General features: G+C 40.5%; 1 protein-coding gene across 18 annotated transcripts in view; it reads right to left on the reverse strand.

Annotated features, from left to right (window-relative positions):
* DST (dystonin) overlaps window positions 1–16,691 on the reverse strand; it is a 313,545-nt gene that overhangs the window by 66,126 nt on the left and 230,728 nt on the right. For all 18 annotated transcript variants that reach the window (XM_075498103.1, XM_075498099.1, XM_075498102.1 and 15 more), the window contains 4 exons: window positions 14,985–16,459; window positions 4,716–4,877; window positions 3,473–3,643; window positions 1,992–2,158 (listed from right to left, as the gene is read on the reverse strand). In XM_075498103.1, the coding sequence (XP_075354218.1) occupies window positions 1,992–2,158; window positions 3,473–3,643; window positions 4,716–4,877; window positions 14,985–16,459 (1,975 nt within the window). The remainder of the gene's footprint in view (window positions 1–1,991; window positions 2,159–3,472; window positions 3,644–4,715; window positions 4,878–14,984; window positions 16,460–16,691) is intronic.

Consider the following 16,691-nt stretch of genomic DNA (forward strand, 5'->3'; position numbering starts at 1 on the left):
GTTTTGCAAATAAGAAGAATATAACTTTATTCATATACTTTTTGCTAAAAATAGTCTAGCACTCTATTCAGCAAAACATTGTTTTATACCCAATTAGGATAGTTCTCAAGTTTCTAGCTGTCTTTAAGCATAAAGTTACATTCCCTTGACTATGATACATGTTTTAATGTCAGGCAAAGGCTCTACTGAACCAGAACATATTGTCATGCTTCCTCAGCATTGTAAAATACCTTTAAACATTTCTTCAATGATGTGAACAGAACTATTTGGCTCTACTTTTGCATCTCTTGTTCTGCATAAAAGCTTTCAATGAAGTTAGTGAGACAACGTTAATAAAGCACGGAGACTTGACCTCCAATATAAAAAAGCAGTTATCTAAAACATTTCTGTTTCAGATTATTACATTTCAGAGAAGGCTCTTGATTACAGGAAGAGTCTTCTCTACAACCACTGCTGAACAAATTTCATTCAAGCAGACTTTTAAGAGAGATTTGCCCTATGTGAAAAACATCACAGTATTGTCTTTCAAATGGGGATCTCATTCCAGTTAAAAGCTATGTTTATACGTGCTTCCCAAGGCTTGTAAACAAGGTAGATTTGACACACTTAGCCACAGAACACTCAGTGAAGTACTCTACATAGTTTTCAAAATCATCCTCAAATCTCCTCTTCATTTCTAGAGACTGGTCAAATAAAAATGGAGACAAGCTTGCAGCTAATAGATGGCTTGGAAAAAGTTGCAATTTGATTTTTAATTAAATATCACCAGACTAGGAGAATAATATTAAATTAAACATGACATTAACATTTACCCCAGCTAATGGGTCAGATTCCTTCAATAAAAAAAAAAAAAAGAAACAAGGAAATAATGGTCTATTAGTGGCTGACTCTACTAATTAAATAATCATATTATTAGTATGAGGTAACAAAAGAGGTTCAGAGTAAAGGAACCAAAGAGAGGCTACCAGAAGGAGTAGGATACAACAGAGGTGAGTTCAATGCTACTCTAAGTGCCCAAATCCCAACACATCCATTTGGTTTTCACTGTAAAGCTCCACTGTTCACTTAAATTCCTTTTCTTCAACTTTCCAAGTTCTTTCTTGTTCTCAATTATATGCCTTTTTTAGGCCACCTCTTATGCACACTCTTCTTCTCTCTGCTCTGAACAAGGCTTTCCTTTTTCAAATCCCCACCCAGAAAACAGGTTCAGCAATGCTTTCAACACAGATTTCTTCAAAGACACTTTACAGTTCATAACTTTTCAGGTATTTTATACGTCAACAACAACTCATAAATCTAAGCGTGTGTATACACAGATACTGTGTGTATGTTTTTTGGTTTGGGGTTTTTTTTTAATTGGAACTTGAATTGGACTGCAACGTCTTTAAGAGACAGTGTTTTCTGTGTTGCTAGAATATATCTACATACTTTGATGGTCCTTTTTCTTCTTGAGAACTAAGGGAGCCCAGCACCTTGCATAAGTACATCAGCAACTGACAGTATGAGGATCTCTAAGTTGTAGAAACTAATTATATGGATGACACCAGACAGAAAAGGAGAAGAAGAGTTGAGTGCCCCCTCTTTGTAGCAGCATGTCAGGATTTTGAAGTGCCAAGGGAACATCATTATTATTATTAAAGTGTAAAGTTTGCACTTGATTCTATGCAAAACAGGTTCTTGCATCAACAAACTTGCATTCTAATGAACTAACAGAGATAAAATATTCAGAAGATACATATGCAGTTAATCCTAGCAGATTGAAGCATCTTACGCTAAACTTTTTTTAAAGTATTGGTCTGTTCAAGTCACTTCTCTCCACTTTCCCTTCAGAGGACCTATTATAGCAACATCAAGACACAAGAATGTATTGTAATAACAAGAATGATAGTACTTACACAAGATTTCACACTATAGAGTTCCACATGCTGCTTCTAATCATCTATCACATGCTATGACTACATTTTTCAAATCTATGAAAGAATTTCAAATACCTTGTTTCAGCTTTACTGAGCAATGCATCCCATCGACTATCCAGGAAACTCAACTGTTTCAAGATTTTCACTCTATCAGCAGGTTCTGCTGACTCTGCAATTTTCTCCCCTTCACGCTTGATTACCTCAACGGTAGGCTTGCGGTCATCCAGCAACCTCTGGAGAAGCTACAGAGAAAGCAATCAGGCAGCAGGTTATTAAGAAACATTGTAATAACACAAGTGTAAAAACAGAAGGAGCTAGACTTCATGAAAAGCTGTTAAAGCAAAAAAAAAGAAAAAGCAATGGCTATATTGTGATGAAAGTGTGAATAATGCTAATCAGAGAGAGACACCCCCCCCCCCACACACACACACGCGCACACACCCCAACCCACCCACCACCAGCCTTCCCCCGCCCCAACACATGCTCATTTTAGCTTCTCAACTGTTTTGCTATGAACAGCAGAGTTTCACCAAGCCCAAACAACCTCCTTGGTTTCTATGGGGCAAAGATGTGTGGCAGCCCAAAGAGTGAACATATAGAGGAAAAAGTTCTATTTAACACCACTGAGGGAAACAAGCTATTCAGAGTATCTGATACATTTTATAGGAGCATTTTTGAGAAAGCTGCATGCCCTTCTAGACTTGGCAACACAAAGATAATTCTGATATACATAGAGATAGGAAAATAGATACAAAAACTATTGTATAATTGACTCATCACTTGTTTGAGATACAATTGAGTCCACTGATCTAGTCCAGTAAATTAATTTCTCCATGAAAAATAGAACGCATCTCTAAAATCCTCCCTTCCTCTGTTCTCTAGTTGCCTTTGGTAACTAACATTTTGGCTCTGCAGATATCCTAGCATGACAACCTGTATTGACCATAACTTTATATTAAATCTCTGGGTGGCAGTGGGCCACACAGTACAACTGCATGGACTGTATGTTTCATGAGCTACATTATGGTTCTTTTTCCTATAAACGTTATGAAAATTTTCAAAACTTGACAACACTGATAGAGCTTCTACATTAGCACAGGCCATTTCCCAACAGCATTCCAACTAATTACCAACAACAATCAGATCACAATCAGGATCAAGAGCCAAGTATTTAAGTCCATAATCTGCAATATTACCTTGGAATTATTACAATGAAAATTTACTATTTTTATTTCCTACTTTTCAAATGGCCAAACACTGGATATTATGCTTTCTCTTTTTCCAATGGACCTTTAACAATCCTTTCCAGATAGTGTTAATAATTCTAACCAGAGCTCAGATTGCAGTGTCACTCTTTGCCTTATGTCCCAGACGATGAGCATTTCTCCAAACCCTGGACAGATTCTTGAGGATCGAACAGATGGCTGCTTTAAACACCTCAGCATACTTCAATGTAATATAATACACTTGAACAGATTTTATGCTTTGCTAAAGACTGGGAATTTATTCTCACTGATCCAGTGGAAGGAGAGATATTCTGAATGTATTTCACTTACTTTCTGTTCTTGTATTTGGGCCTTCACAACTTTGAATTCAGCAGATGGTGGTTTCTGATTAGCCACAAGGTCTTCTGTATCAATGAGCCAGCTAAGCAGAGATTCAAGGGCATCCTGAAATCTCCCACAGTGAAGGAGGGCTTCCTGCAATTGCGCAGCACGCTGGGCAACCTGAAAAAAAGTAGAGGATCAGACTGTACTCACCTTTTCTTTTTATTTCTGTGAAATTAGTAGCCAAAATCTGTAGAACATCTGGCAATATCACTAACAAATACTCTCATTTTCATAGCTCTTCATAACAGCGCTATGACACAATTTAGCATTAATCTCTTGGGGCTGAAAAGAAGAGGTTGAGTCCCAGTAAATCAGACTGCTCTAGTAGTTCCTTACAAGAGATACTCCTGTTTTATATAGCTACAGTATTATGAAGTATACTGACAGGATGTTTGTGTTTCAGAAGGTCTTTATTTTCCTTATAGAAAGACCGAGCCAGGAACCCAAAGTAGCATCTCTTAATAAGGGGCAATAATGCCTTCAAAGGGAAGAAGAAATAGGAAAGGAGAAGGCAAACAGGTAAACCACAGGTGTCTGCGGTTCTGTTGCATCACTCCTTCAGGAAGACAGAGCAGAGGAAAATGAATGCCATTTCTACTTTCCACCCTTTCCATTTTCCAACTGCAGCTACTGCTAGAAGAGGACTCTTCAAAAGCATAGAAAAACATCTACAGCCAGTTTTTCAAAGCAGTGGTACCTTCCAATGTCTCGATGTCTCGAACTCCGATGTTGTACCTTGCAGAGGTACAACAGTGCACATGAGCGAATACAATAGAGTGAAAAAACATTTGAACAAAGACTGAAGAACAACTACTTGAAAGTGGCTGGCTACAAATGACATAGCTACCTTTCCCGTGAATGTGTCACAACTCCAACCTCTTTGACTGGGTTATCAAACTTACCTGCTCTGCTTAAGCAGGAAGGAACACATAGTCCTAGAGCAGTCTTTCCTGAATAAAAATCCAGGACAGACCTACAGAAAGTTTGACAAAACTATAAAATAAACAAAAATAAATGATAGTAATACCTCTGGCTACTAGTGATATAAATCTTATCCTCACAATTGCCAACAAAGTGACTGTGTAAACTAATACAATTCATATTCTTAGTGAATATTTAATTTCCTGTATTTTGAAAGGCATCAAAAAGCAGAACATAACAAAAGCAGAATAGTATACAAAATAATAACCTTCTTATTAAGAGTCTTCCATCGGGTGTTGACATCTTCAAGGTCATGTTCAAGATTTTCTGTGTTGGTACTTTTAGCAGCACTTTGAATAAGGCCTTGACCCAACCAATTTACCTCCTGTTGTTTTACTTGCAGGGGTTCAATTTCTTCTTTCTGGAATACCTGCAGTTAAAATCAAGACACAGATGAAATGTTGCATCTTCTGACATAAAATGCATCTGGTGTTTACATCACAGTATGCAACAAAAAAATTGCTTAAAATCGGTGTCTGGAAGAAAGGAAACAATTCCTCATCAGCACCTCCCTAAAAAAAAAATTAATAAATCTAAACACAATAGACTCAATCTAAACAGAGTAAATGCAATACACCATAGAGGGAAAATGATGTACATTTCCATAAGTAGTTTCAGACAGGAAGGAAAAGGAGAGAGAGAGAAGGGGGGGGGGGGGGGGGGGGGGGGGAACTTCTAATAGAGGAAAAAATTCAAGACCGGAGAAACTCATCTATCTGTTTCATTATCTATCTACAAAGTCTACCAAAAAACAGCACAGAAGGATTGTTAAATTGTCTTCAAATAAACAAACACACACACACCAAGAGAGACAACTGGGCATTTTTTTCCAAATTAAGACAAAAGCAAAAGTTTTAAGTTAAAGAAGCAGTGAAGAAAAAGATATTTTAAGGTAGTTTTTAGGAGAATATAATGGTAAAAAGTGAGGAGGAGGCACTACAGATGCTGCTGAAACACTATCCCAGCAGACGCCCAGGAGAATGGGTTTTTATTCAGAGGGACATTCTTGCAAATTGCCAGGGCTTTGACCATACCCAAACAGCAGTTTGAGCAGTTTTCTGTTTGCTTTATTTTACTCTTTCAGGTATTTAAGCTTTTTCAGAGACAGATTATTACCATTAGCAACAGCAATGTAAATCTCCATTTGTATTCAGCTGCATTAGGCTGCACTGATAGTACTGTCAATGAGATCAGAAAATGGCCTGAAGCCCCTGAATTAATTACACAGGCCAGTGAAAAATAACCAATGAATAAACAATGCTAAAGAATGCTCAACTTTTGACCCTAAATCCTTCTATTTCTATAGCAGCATTCAGTAACAGTTTTGGTGTACACTTAGTGCATTCAAAGCAACCTTTCTCAGCATCCTGAAAAGCAGGGATCGCTTTGAACATACCAGTGACTCTCCTCTTTTGCACCAAACACAGTGTGGCAAGTGATTGCTTTTAAAGCAGAAGACCTCAGGTGGCTGAGCACGCTTCCACCAGCTTGACAAATCAATCTAGAAGCTAGAGCAACTACACTACACACGAGGGGTAAAATAAATTAAGCACCCCTAAGAATTCTGTTCCTACGGACAAAAAACCCTGAAAACTACAGACTGTGGTTACTGAAAACTGAGAGAGTGCAACCAGCTGGCTGCTCCCAGAAAAAGGAAAATGCTTGTGTTTTTCTTGACTGTAGGGTAGGGAGGAGGCAGAATAATATTTCCATGCAGAATCAATAACAAATTCTTCTTTTATGTGCCATAAAGCCTCATCTTTTGAGAGCAACGTCCTACCCCAGAAAAGACTGATCTCCATAATCTGCCCTTTAAAAACGCATGCATTCTTTGCAAAGAGAAGCTTAAAATAAATTACAATTATTGTTGAGGCCAAAGTTTACCAGAACAACTTAGCAACAAAGCTTGAAGTATCTCAGATTTCAACCAGAGTGGGAAGAAAAAAATTACAGACCCGACAAACACCCTTTCCTTATTACAAAGCTTCGCTTCTTACTCTCTTACCTCATCCACCACTCACAAAGCACTGTGAGATCCTGCGCTTGTAAAATACTACCGTAACGTCAGATCTGTTTTCTGGCATGCAAACCCAAGAGGCAGCTTTCAGAAGAGGCGGTGAGCCTTTAATCTGCCTGCTCTGGAAACCACAACAATCTGATACTGTTGCTTATACCTTGATGAGTAAGGCTGCTCGGGCTGAACACATGGGCTGTAGCTGCCCTTGAATGGCACTGCCTGTAACCACACTCTACAAACACGGAGCACCGACATGGGTGCACAGAGGAGACACTTCCACCTTGGGAGTAATGGGCACCAGCTGGGCAATAAATAACCCTGCCCCACAGAGCTCAAAGTCATCACCCCTCAGAATTTTCCCTAATTCATTTTCTGAACTGACCATCTCACCTATTTTGGACATCCCATGTGTGCTATGCAAACGACACTGATCATTGCATCTGACGAATGAATACAAAATGACATTTTTGCAACGACAACAAAACTTAAAGAAAGCTTTAGACAAAAGGCTGCATTACAACTATTCCACAAATGTATAGATTTTTTTTTTTTTTAAAATTACCTTGTTAGACAATAGGCCATTGCAGACTGTATCCAAGGTTTCTTGGATGCCAGTAGTCCAGATATTGCCTTTACTTCTCCCTGGGATAGCTTTTGGGCAGTTTACAGTACTATCTAATTCAAGCTGTTGAACAGAAAATGTCCTTTCATTTGAGCCTGTACGTGCTATACTGGATTCCTCCGTATCAGATAAAATCTCGTATTTTGCTAAATCCAAGTCACTAGTATTTACAGCAATATTTGCATAATAAACATCTACATGACAACGTGTATCATCCACATAATCCTTCTCTACAGTTGTGACTTGTGTTTTAGTTTTTTCATGAACTTCATACGTATTTTCCACTTCATTTTTGTCGAGGGAAATACTTCTGTCACTTTGAAGGGGATCTTCATATGACACCATTTTCTCTTTGAAACCTTGTAAGTGAGAGTATTTCCCCCCCATCTCTTCCTGATCGCTCTCACATGTCTGTGCGTTGCTTTGTTTTAGTTTTTCAGAGGGTAAAATGTCATGCAAAGCCAATCCGCAGCTTTCTTTGACAGGGACACTACTGCTTGCAAGCAGTGAGGTTTGCTGTTCTCTGCAAATTGCTGGGAAATACGGTCTGAACTGACCTACTGCATGGATATCTTCTGCAGAAGATAAACTTTGTATTTGAGCTTGCTCCCCGGCTAACAGAGTATCTTGTTTTTCTTCCCTTTCTGTTGGAGGGCTGCATAAACCAGAATCATCCTCTTCCGAGGTAAGAGAATTCGTACCCCACTTGCATTTGCCCAGTCTAGCTGTATCTGACATATCAGCAGTTTCATTAACGGAGCATTCACTTTTATTTGTGTAATCTGAAAAGTTGGGCGGAACAAACATTCTCCACGATCGCCTGTGCTCCTTCTTCTCTGTGTGAGACTTTGCTTTGGGTAATCCAGCTGTCCGAATTATATCACTGTTCAGTTTGAGAGCGTCAAAGATCATTTTTTCATCTAACTTGTTAGCTTCACGGCTTCGGAGCTCAAAAACACTGGAAGAAGTAAGGGCACCATTGGAGCACAAAGTGCTGATATCCAGTGTTCTGTGACTGTAGGGTAAGGTCCGGTCTGTGAAATGCCTCGAGGAGAGGCTGCCCTTGGAGCCCGAATCGATCTGCTCATTCAACCGCACAGTGTCATAGATGGACCGCTGGGGAACGTAGCAGTCCTCAATATTTAGATCTTCATCTTCTTCCCCTTTGCCAACACATGGAGGATTCTGACGTAGACAGTCTGGCCTGCTAAGCGGCTTCCCCATCCTGAAAGTATTCGCACAAGTACACCACTACACCTCTGTTTTCATGGATACAGGGGAAACAATTAAAAAACACTAGCGCTCTGAAGAATTAGAGTAAATTTGCCCTTAGCATAAGATGCATAGATACAAAACATACATCATAACTTAAGAGGTGGCTGAGGTCATTCATCATCAGTGCATCAGTTTAAATGCAACTTTACCTGGATGTGAGGTTCCCCCCCCCTCTAAAATATAAAGTGCTTCAGTAAGAAAGTAACAGAAATATTCCAATATCACAGAAAAACAAAGTATAGCAAAAACAAGCAATGGCTCAAATATTTCAAACACTCCATGGAAGGCTTCCTTTATTTTTCCAGGTCAGAATCTGCATCTGAAATCTCCCGAATAAGCCTTCCAAATGAACAAGCATTACAGAAGGCAGCACATTATCTTCTGTAGGTGACGGCTTCACTGTAATCCATTTAACTGGTTTGCAGAGTCCCATCTCCTTTATAAATAAAACATGGTGCAGCAGCTTAAAAAGACAGAATCCACAGTGGCTGTGTATGGTCCAGACCAAGGCACCGAGAAAATCTTGGGGGGGGGGGAATAAGTTAAATCCAGAACACCATAACAGTAAGAATAATAAACCAGCCCTTTACTTTTTTGGCAGTAGCTATAAATAACCTTGATCCGAAAGAAAGCTTATCCTCCTCTTGTTCCAGGCTTGTCCGTGGTGCCTCCACAAGTCCCACAGGAAAACATCACTTTCTAGCAGCCAAGCCAATGCGTCCTTCGAGCAGACAGTGGGAAAACAAATGTTTTAGACCGATTCTCCAAATACCATCCTGGAGAGCTGTTTAAGGCAACTGCAGAGCAGAGCAGAGCAAGCGTGGCGTGCCCCCCCGAAGGCACAGCAGGTTTACATTCGGCAGGTCCCGACTACAAGCAGCAGCTAGTGGGCTGCCCTCGCTCCTTCCTCCTCATTTCTGAAGCGCAGCTCCGAAGAAGGCAGCGAAGGAGGGAAACCCCCCTGACGAGCACCGGCGCGTACCGCCCGGCGAAGCCGTCCAGCTCTCCAGCTCGCCCCGCTTTCCTGCGGGCCGCCGGCGCCCTCCCAGCGCCGAGCTGTAAGAAACGCCCCGTTTCGGTCCTCAGGCAACATCTGCTACCGGCCCACCCACTCCCGGAGCGCCGCTCTGGGGCCTCCCCCCCCTCCCCGCCGCCTCCTGATCTCCTCAGCCCCCCGCGCCCTCACTGCTCGCTCATCCTTCTGCCGGTGCCGTGCTGCGGGCAGGGCCGCGGCGGCGGGGGGCAGGCGGCGGGAGGCCCCGCCGCCCGCCTGGCGGTGACATCACGCACGCCTCAGCCCGCTCCTGAGCGCCGGAGGAGGCAGCTGAGGCGGGAGCCGCTGAGGCGGGAGCGCGGCGGCACGCCGCTCGTGAGCCGGGATTGCCCCCAGCGGGAGAGCAGGCAGGGCGCGGCTCGGTAAGGTGAGCCCACCCGGCTCCAGCCGGCTCGCTTTCCTGGGAGGAATTCTGGTAGCGATACGCGTTGCTTTTAACCACCGTCCGCACTCGATCGCCCCGTCCGATAAAGCCGTCATTTACATGGACGCTTCCAGACGAAAGTTAAACTGAAAGTTTATCTGTGCGTTATTTTAAAAATCCCCCAAACTCCTCTTTAGTGATTCGGTCTTGGAGTAGTTACTTATTAGTCCATTTGACACGCAAAGAGAGACGTTCAGTCAGGTTTTGATTCTCTTCAGCCTCGGTTGCCGGCTCTGAGGCAACAGCCTCGAGTGGCGTCATCTGACAGGACAACCACCGTCCAAGGAACGTGGCAGAACTGAGCCACCCCGCTCCCACCGAAAGAAACATTAACATGTTGGGAAAAACTATATGTATTTGGAAAACTTTTTTATGGGACTTAGAGCAGCACAAAGGCAGCCCTACAGGACAAAGATTCAGGTATTGGACATTTACGTCTTTTAAATACAGGTCAACGTTTTGCACCTACACTTCCAGCTCATAATCATGTAGGTGAAGGGTTGGGAGACTCACACCAACAGCACAGGAGAAGCTGCCATGACCAAGCTGCGCTGCACCAGTAGAAACCATACCCCTAATGACCAGAGACCTGCACTGCTTGTCTGACAGCAGCCATCAGTTACAGCGACAATTCAGACCTCAGTTTAAGGACAGCATATGGCACTTAATGCCTTATGTTAAGTTTTAGCACTAACTACAATGAACTGGAGCCTTCTGAGTTAAGCAGTGAGCAGAATACACTGTATGCAAGAAATACAAACACACCACACTTCTTTATTGATTTACTTGATATACAGTCAGCTACGTATCAAAATACTGAAGTCATGTGAGACATTCTCTCTTCCTCCTCTCTGGTGAGCAGCCATGACATATGAAAATTATGCCAAAGAGATACTCACCTCTGGATTCTCTAGTTGAGAATGTATACTATAATAGTAAAGATGAGAAAAGCATTTTTTGAGGTCCTTTCATCTGTGGTTATTCTCGCCCAAAAAACACTCACAAACAGATCCTTACTGAATTCAGGGAGTGCTGCACTATTTTATAGGGGAAGTATGTAACTGAAATTGGTCTGTATTTGTTCAACAGCAAAATGATTTTACAAACACTTTAAAAATATGTTACCATTTTTCACCATATCTACTGAAGACTTTCATATGATGCATCAGTCACTTTCAAATGCAATATTTTTAAAAAAAGTTTTAACAGTTGCTTATTTTACCTTTGCTTTTCAACAGACCCTAACTGTAGTAAATCCCAAGGGAGGTTAGTATCTTATTCCAGGGTTTGTAAACCAGTGCATGGGAAATAGAAGACTTTTAATTTCTTACTGAGCATAAAGAGAAACTTCTGATTATTCTTTCAACATTATCTGCCTTCAAAGTGAAAATCAGAGGACAGACACCCTCTACACAACTAACATAAGCCAATTAAAATCTTAGTTCAAGCTCATTGGCAGGAATACTCAAGCTAGCTAAAAATTCCCATAAAGTCCAATTAGAAGGCAACCTCTAACGACTACATCTACTTTTGTTCCAAAAATAAAAGCAAAAATCAAATGAACCATACACTGATGAAAGCTGTAACAGTGCCATGTTGGTTTTACTAAGAAGAATGCCTTTTAATGGCAGTACAAAGAATTGAGCAAAGGTTTCAAGAAGTAAAATAATTCAGCTTCTGGGTTTTTTCTTTCTCTGTTTCAGAGAGAAACTAGCTGCAAATACTCCTCCTACCACAATCATCCTAGCACTGTGTGGCTACCCAAACCCAGGGCGTTCGGTTCAGCCTGTTTACACAATTCTTTTGTGTTTGCTTTTGAAGAAGGGTGGCAGACTCAGTGTGCCTCAGCAGACCTAATTTACTGAAATTTCCTTTTAGTACCAATCTGTGCATTGCATACAGACTTTGGGGAAAAAATAAAAGTCTAACAAAGCTGAGTTAATTAGTAATTAATTTTGTGTTTTATATTCATTGAGACAAATTCTTCATTTGTTTATACTCTTCCTGGAGTACTCTGTGAAGTAAGAGTCATAGTTCTACTTTCAAATGAACTCCACTGGAGATTTTCGTTTACAGAAAGCAAATTTTATATCTGCATTGTAAATAAATATAGTTTAACACTGACAATAAGTACTTCCAATTTAACACTCTACAGTGACTGTAGATTACAAAGAAGGAATAGAAATAAAACAAGTATGTATATATATATTTTTTTATATATATATATATAAATACAACTCAAAGCCTGTTTATTTTTTTAAAATAACTATGCATTTTAATGTCATGCCAAGAAGATGCACAAAGCTCTAACTCTTTGTACATTAAAACTGGTCAAACCACAAAAACCACCTCTGGCCCATTACACGAGATCCTTCCCTGAAGAGAGTGAAGATTTCATGTGAATAAATCTATCTACCAAAGAACAACTCTTTTGCTTTACTCTTGAGGAATAGAAGTTGATTGTACTTGACCACAGAAGCTAAAGACATAAGGAACTAGACTGTGGTTTTGTGGCCACAGCCACATTTTCAGGTTGTGTGTTTGCGTACGTGCACAAACATCTGAGCAAATACACCGCGAGTGGAGCAGGATTTGTGGGAGCCAGTCTCCCTACAGTTTGCTGCCTCAGGTAAGAGAGTATGAAGAGGTACATTACCTACTGTAATTTTGCTGTGCCCCAGTAGCACTCGCACAGAGTATTAGGAGAGTAATTGTTGATCCTGATCCTCCTGCTATCAGTATCTTTTTGCTACCTACCACCTTCACCCAGTTAAAATTTCCCATTTGGGTCTTCCTATTTCCTTTCTTCAAAGGCTCCCCACTCTGCTGCTTTATTCCTGCATTTGCTCTTCACTTATTTAACCCTTTCATCTTCTTATCGTTTTTCACCTCCTGTTTAATGGCATTGTGTTTTTACTCACAAGCAAAAGCATGGCCTAAAATAGTTGCTTCAAGCAAAACACATTTCTAAGCTTATAAATATCTAATATAAATACAATCCTGGAGTAGACTTCTGGATATAAACATGCTGCTATCGCTGTTCTCCTTTACGCCTCTCCAGGTTTTTTGGTCTTTTTACCATAAAAGCTCTTGCTTTTATGTTGCAGGGACACTATCTCCCCACAGGTCTGCACAGACCAGAGAAGGCTCTCACTCCTGAATTGTACAATTGCTGTGTCTTGTCCAATGCCCTGACAAAGTACAACACTGAGACAACGCACAGGGAACTGGATTCTTCTGCTGTCTGCTCATCAGGCTGCTTCCCCCTAAAAGCATTATTCTTTGTAGCCAAAAAAAGATATATAGATATATATAGAGAGAGTAACAGAGACCTGAAGCTGGATCTCATATTTGAAAATGCAAGAAATCAGAGTTCACAAACTGGCTACAACTGAAATCCTGTACAGTCATCATAAGCAAGAGCAATCACAGCAGGAAGTTTTGCTATTTTCTGATATCCAAAGTGTTTTACTAACCATATACAAAGAAAAGCCATTTGTTTCTCTTTTAAATCGAGATAGACTTGTTAGGACACACTGGCATACAATTTTAATCCTCCCACTCTAATGGAATCTCCTCATAATGTAACTATTTGTTCAAGATTTTTGTCTCTATTTATGCATTCTGAAAGATCATCAAAACTCATAGTAACTTGCATCCCAAATTCCCAGACTAAAGCTTTCAGTTTTAGTTTTCCTTTCTAATACGGTTTAGTTTGAACAATGCACCCTCTGTTGGGCCAAGCATGTAATGACTTTTTCCCAAGGTCATCTTTTTAACAGCATGGTTTATCAAATCCTGTTATGAAGGTTTGTTTTTATGATTAACTGTGAACTAATGTACATGTCATACAAACATCTGAATCAATATTAGACTGAAATGAAACCAAAGCAGAACAGAATATTCAGTGCTACTATATAGCCATTAGGAGATTTATGATCTTTTTCAAACACTGCTTACATCTGTTAGGATTTATAAATCTTTCCAGTGAGTACTGGAAATTCATTTACTGTAACCTAAACTAAGCAAATATCTGTACTTCACTTCAGCACCAAAGCACAGTTTACACCCACTATCAGTGCAATGCATTTTTTTGAGCTGGACAAGGACTGCTTTATTAAAATAATTAAATAATGCAAGGACTGCATTATTAAAAAAGCTACGCACAAAAGCTCCAAAGAGCATTTTGGATAAGGATGCTACAGTGAACTCCCAATATAAAAGGGGGTTTATTTTACCTGATTTCTTCTTACTAGGATGTTTCTAGGCAAGGGTGGGATTCAGTGAGGTAAAACTGGCCAGTGTATCAGAACAGAAAATGGCAAAAGTTAAGGTCTTAAACCTACATATGCTGATGCCTATACCCACGTGAAAAACACTAAACTACTCAGATTAGCAACGTGAATACGGGCTGGTATGTGAACACTGGAGTCTAAAACTCACACCACAGTGAAGAAGAAAGTTTCTGTAATACACGGACATCAGAATAGAGACAATACAGAATCACAGAATCACAGAATCATATAGGCTGGAAAAGACCTTTAAGATCATCGAGTCCAACCATAAACCTAACACTGCCAAAAACCACCACTACACCATGTCTCTAAGTACCTCATCCAAACGTCCTTTAAATACCTCCAGGGATGGCAACTCAACCACTTCCCTGGGCAGTCTGTTCCAAGGCTTGATAACCCTCTCGGTGAAGAAAAATTTCCTAATATCCAGTCTAAACCTCCCCTGGCGCAACTTGAGACCATAATACGCAGTTCTCAAAAACAGAAAAGGTAGATGGGTCGCATAAGGAAACAAAATAGTGAAGAGAGGTGAAGAGGGAACTGGGGCACAGGAACTGTGAGCTGGGATGCAAAGTTACCAATGTCTGCCAAGCTGTAAGCAAAGGAAAGCTTCTCTGGAGCATGAGAAGATATCCCATTTAAAACAGATAAAAAGCATACAGGTAGAACTGACTGCTGTGAAAGAATACTCCTCCAAGGTCTGCACTTAACCACTCCCTTTCAGAATGATATTTAACAAAATTGCATTGTGGTAAAATACTTCATAGTAGTCAGAAAGAAATCTTCCTACCTTGAATGTACTCAGCTGCTGATTAATAGTCTCTGTTTCCATTCCAACAGGACCTTGTGACTCTTCATGTTCTTCGGCTCTCCCAAGCAGACTGGAAAATTCTTCTAGCTTACTGTAAAACTCCTCAACACGGCTAATAGTACCCTCCACTTGATCTTCCCTGGCTTTTGCTCTGTCTAGTAGCTTGTTGCACTGTTTATTTAAAGCTTCCAAGTCTCTTTTTATACCAACAAGATCAGGAGAAGCTTCAGCTTCTGTGGCTAGCATCATTTTACAGTTTTTATTAGCATTTTCATTATTCATTATAAGATCCTCCAGCTTTTTCAGGAAACATTTTATGTCCTCTCTCTGTGATTGCAGTACCTTGAGATCTCTACCCACTGGAGCCATGCTATCAAGTTCATCATCAAACTCCGCAAACTGAGAGAACATCTCTCGGATGCTGTTTTGGAAATGTCCAATTCCCTGAAGTTTTGTCTCTAAGAACGAGCACCTATCTTCAACCTGCTGGTTCACTGCAGTGTATTCTCGCTCCAAAGATTCAGCTTGGAGCAAAAGGTCAGAAACACCTTCTGAATCAGAAGCTTCTACCACCATGTCTTGGGCAAGCTTTTTTGCTAAATCAACATGAGGCTTTAAAGCCTGCAAGGCTTTCTGCTGGGCCTGCATCATTGTCAGGTGTTTGTTACTGAATGACTGAGGTCCAAGCAAGTCATGAGCTTCCAGATGCTCTTTAGCACTTTGAAGTTGTTTTTCAGTTTCCCTGGATGATTCCTGAAACTCCTTCAGCCTTTGTGCCATATTTTCCAAGCACTCTCTCTTCTTATGTAACTGTTCTGTGACCACATTCACTTTCTGATTCAGCACTTTAGTTTCTTCTTGAACAATTTCTTTATCTGTTTGACTTACACTGAGCAAACTTTCAGCAGTATTATTTAATAGCTCCACCATCCCATGATGTTTATCCAGGTCCTTCTGCCAGGCCTTCACCTGAGCAATAGAATTCTCTATTTCAACAGGGTTTATGCCAACTTTTAATTCACACAGGTTGCTTTGGCACTTCTCTATCCATGGCTGCAGATTTTCCACATGCTGCTTGTATTTAAGGGCTTTCTCCAGACAATCTGTTAATTTATCTTGCCTTTCTTTTACCTGCTTATTCATTTCATCCCAGTTACTTCTGAGTGTGGCAATTTGGGATTGTAATGCTGTTTTGTCAGCTCCTTGAGTCTTCTGTAAGATACTTTCTCCTTCTGCAACAATTTTTTCATATGAACTAATCTGATCGGTCATGGTCTTCTTAAAATCTTTCTGTTCTTCAATTAGTGATTGCAAGGCATCAAGTTTGGCTGATACAGGACGAGCCTGGTCCAGCTCTTCTTTCTTTTTGCCTAGCCAGGCCTGAAAGTCCTTAGACATTTGCTGGAACTGATGAGAAGCGGCATACGCCGACTGAAGCTGCTGAACATGGTTATCTACAAAAGAGAAGACAGCACAGAGGTTCATTATCAGAACCTGCTAGTATTCAGTGAAGAAATAATAATTAATATTGATTCTGTTATGAATGATCATTAATGTAAGGAAAGCTGGTCCTTAGTATGTGGTGTTCAACTGGAATACAACCAAGTCAACCAAGTTTCTTGCAAGGGACAGACTTGTGCCTGTACTACAGCAGAGCAGTGAAGGCATTTGGAGATGAATCAAATG

The sequence above is a fragment of the Mycteria americana genome, chromosome 3, assembly GCF_035582795.1.
Source record: "Mycteria americana isolate JAX WOST 10 ecotype Jacksonville Zoo and Gardens chromosome 3, USCA_MyAme_1.0, whole genome shotgun sequence".
NCBI classification, from domain to species: Eukaryota; Metazoa; Chordata; class Aves; order Ciconiiformes; family Ciconiidae; genus Mycteria; species Mycteria americana.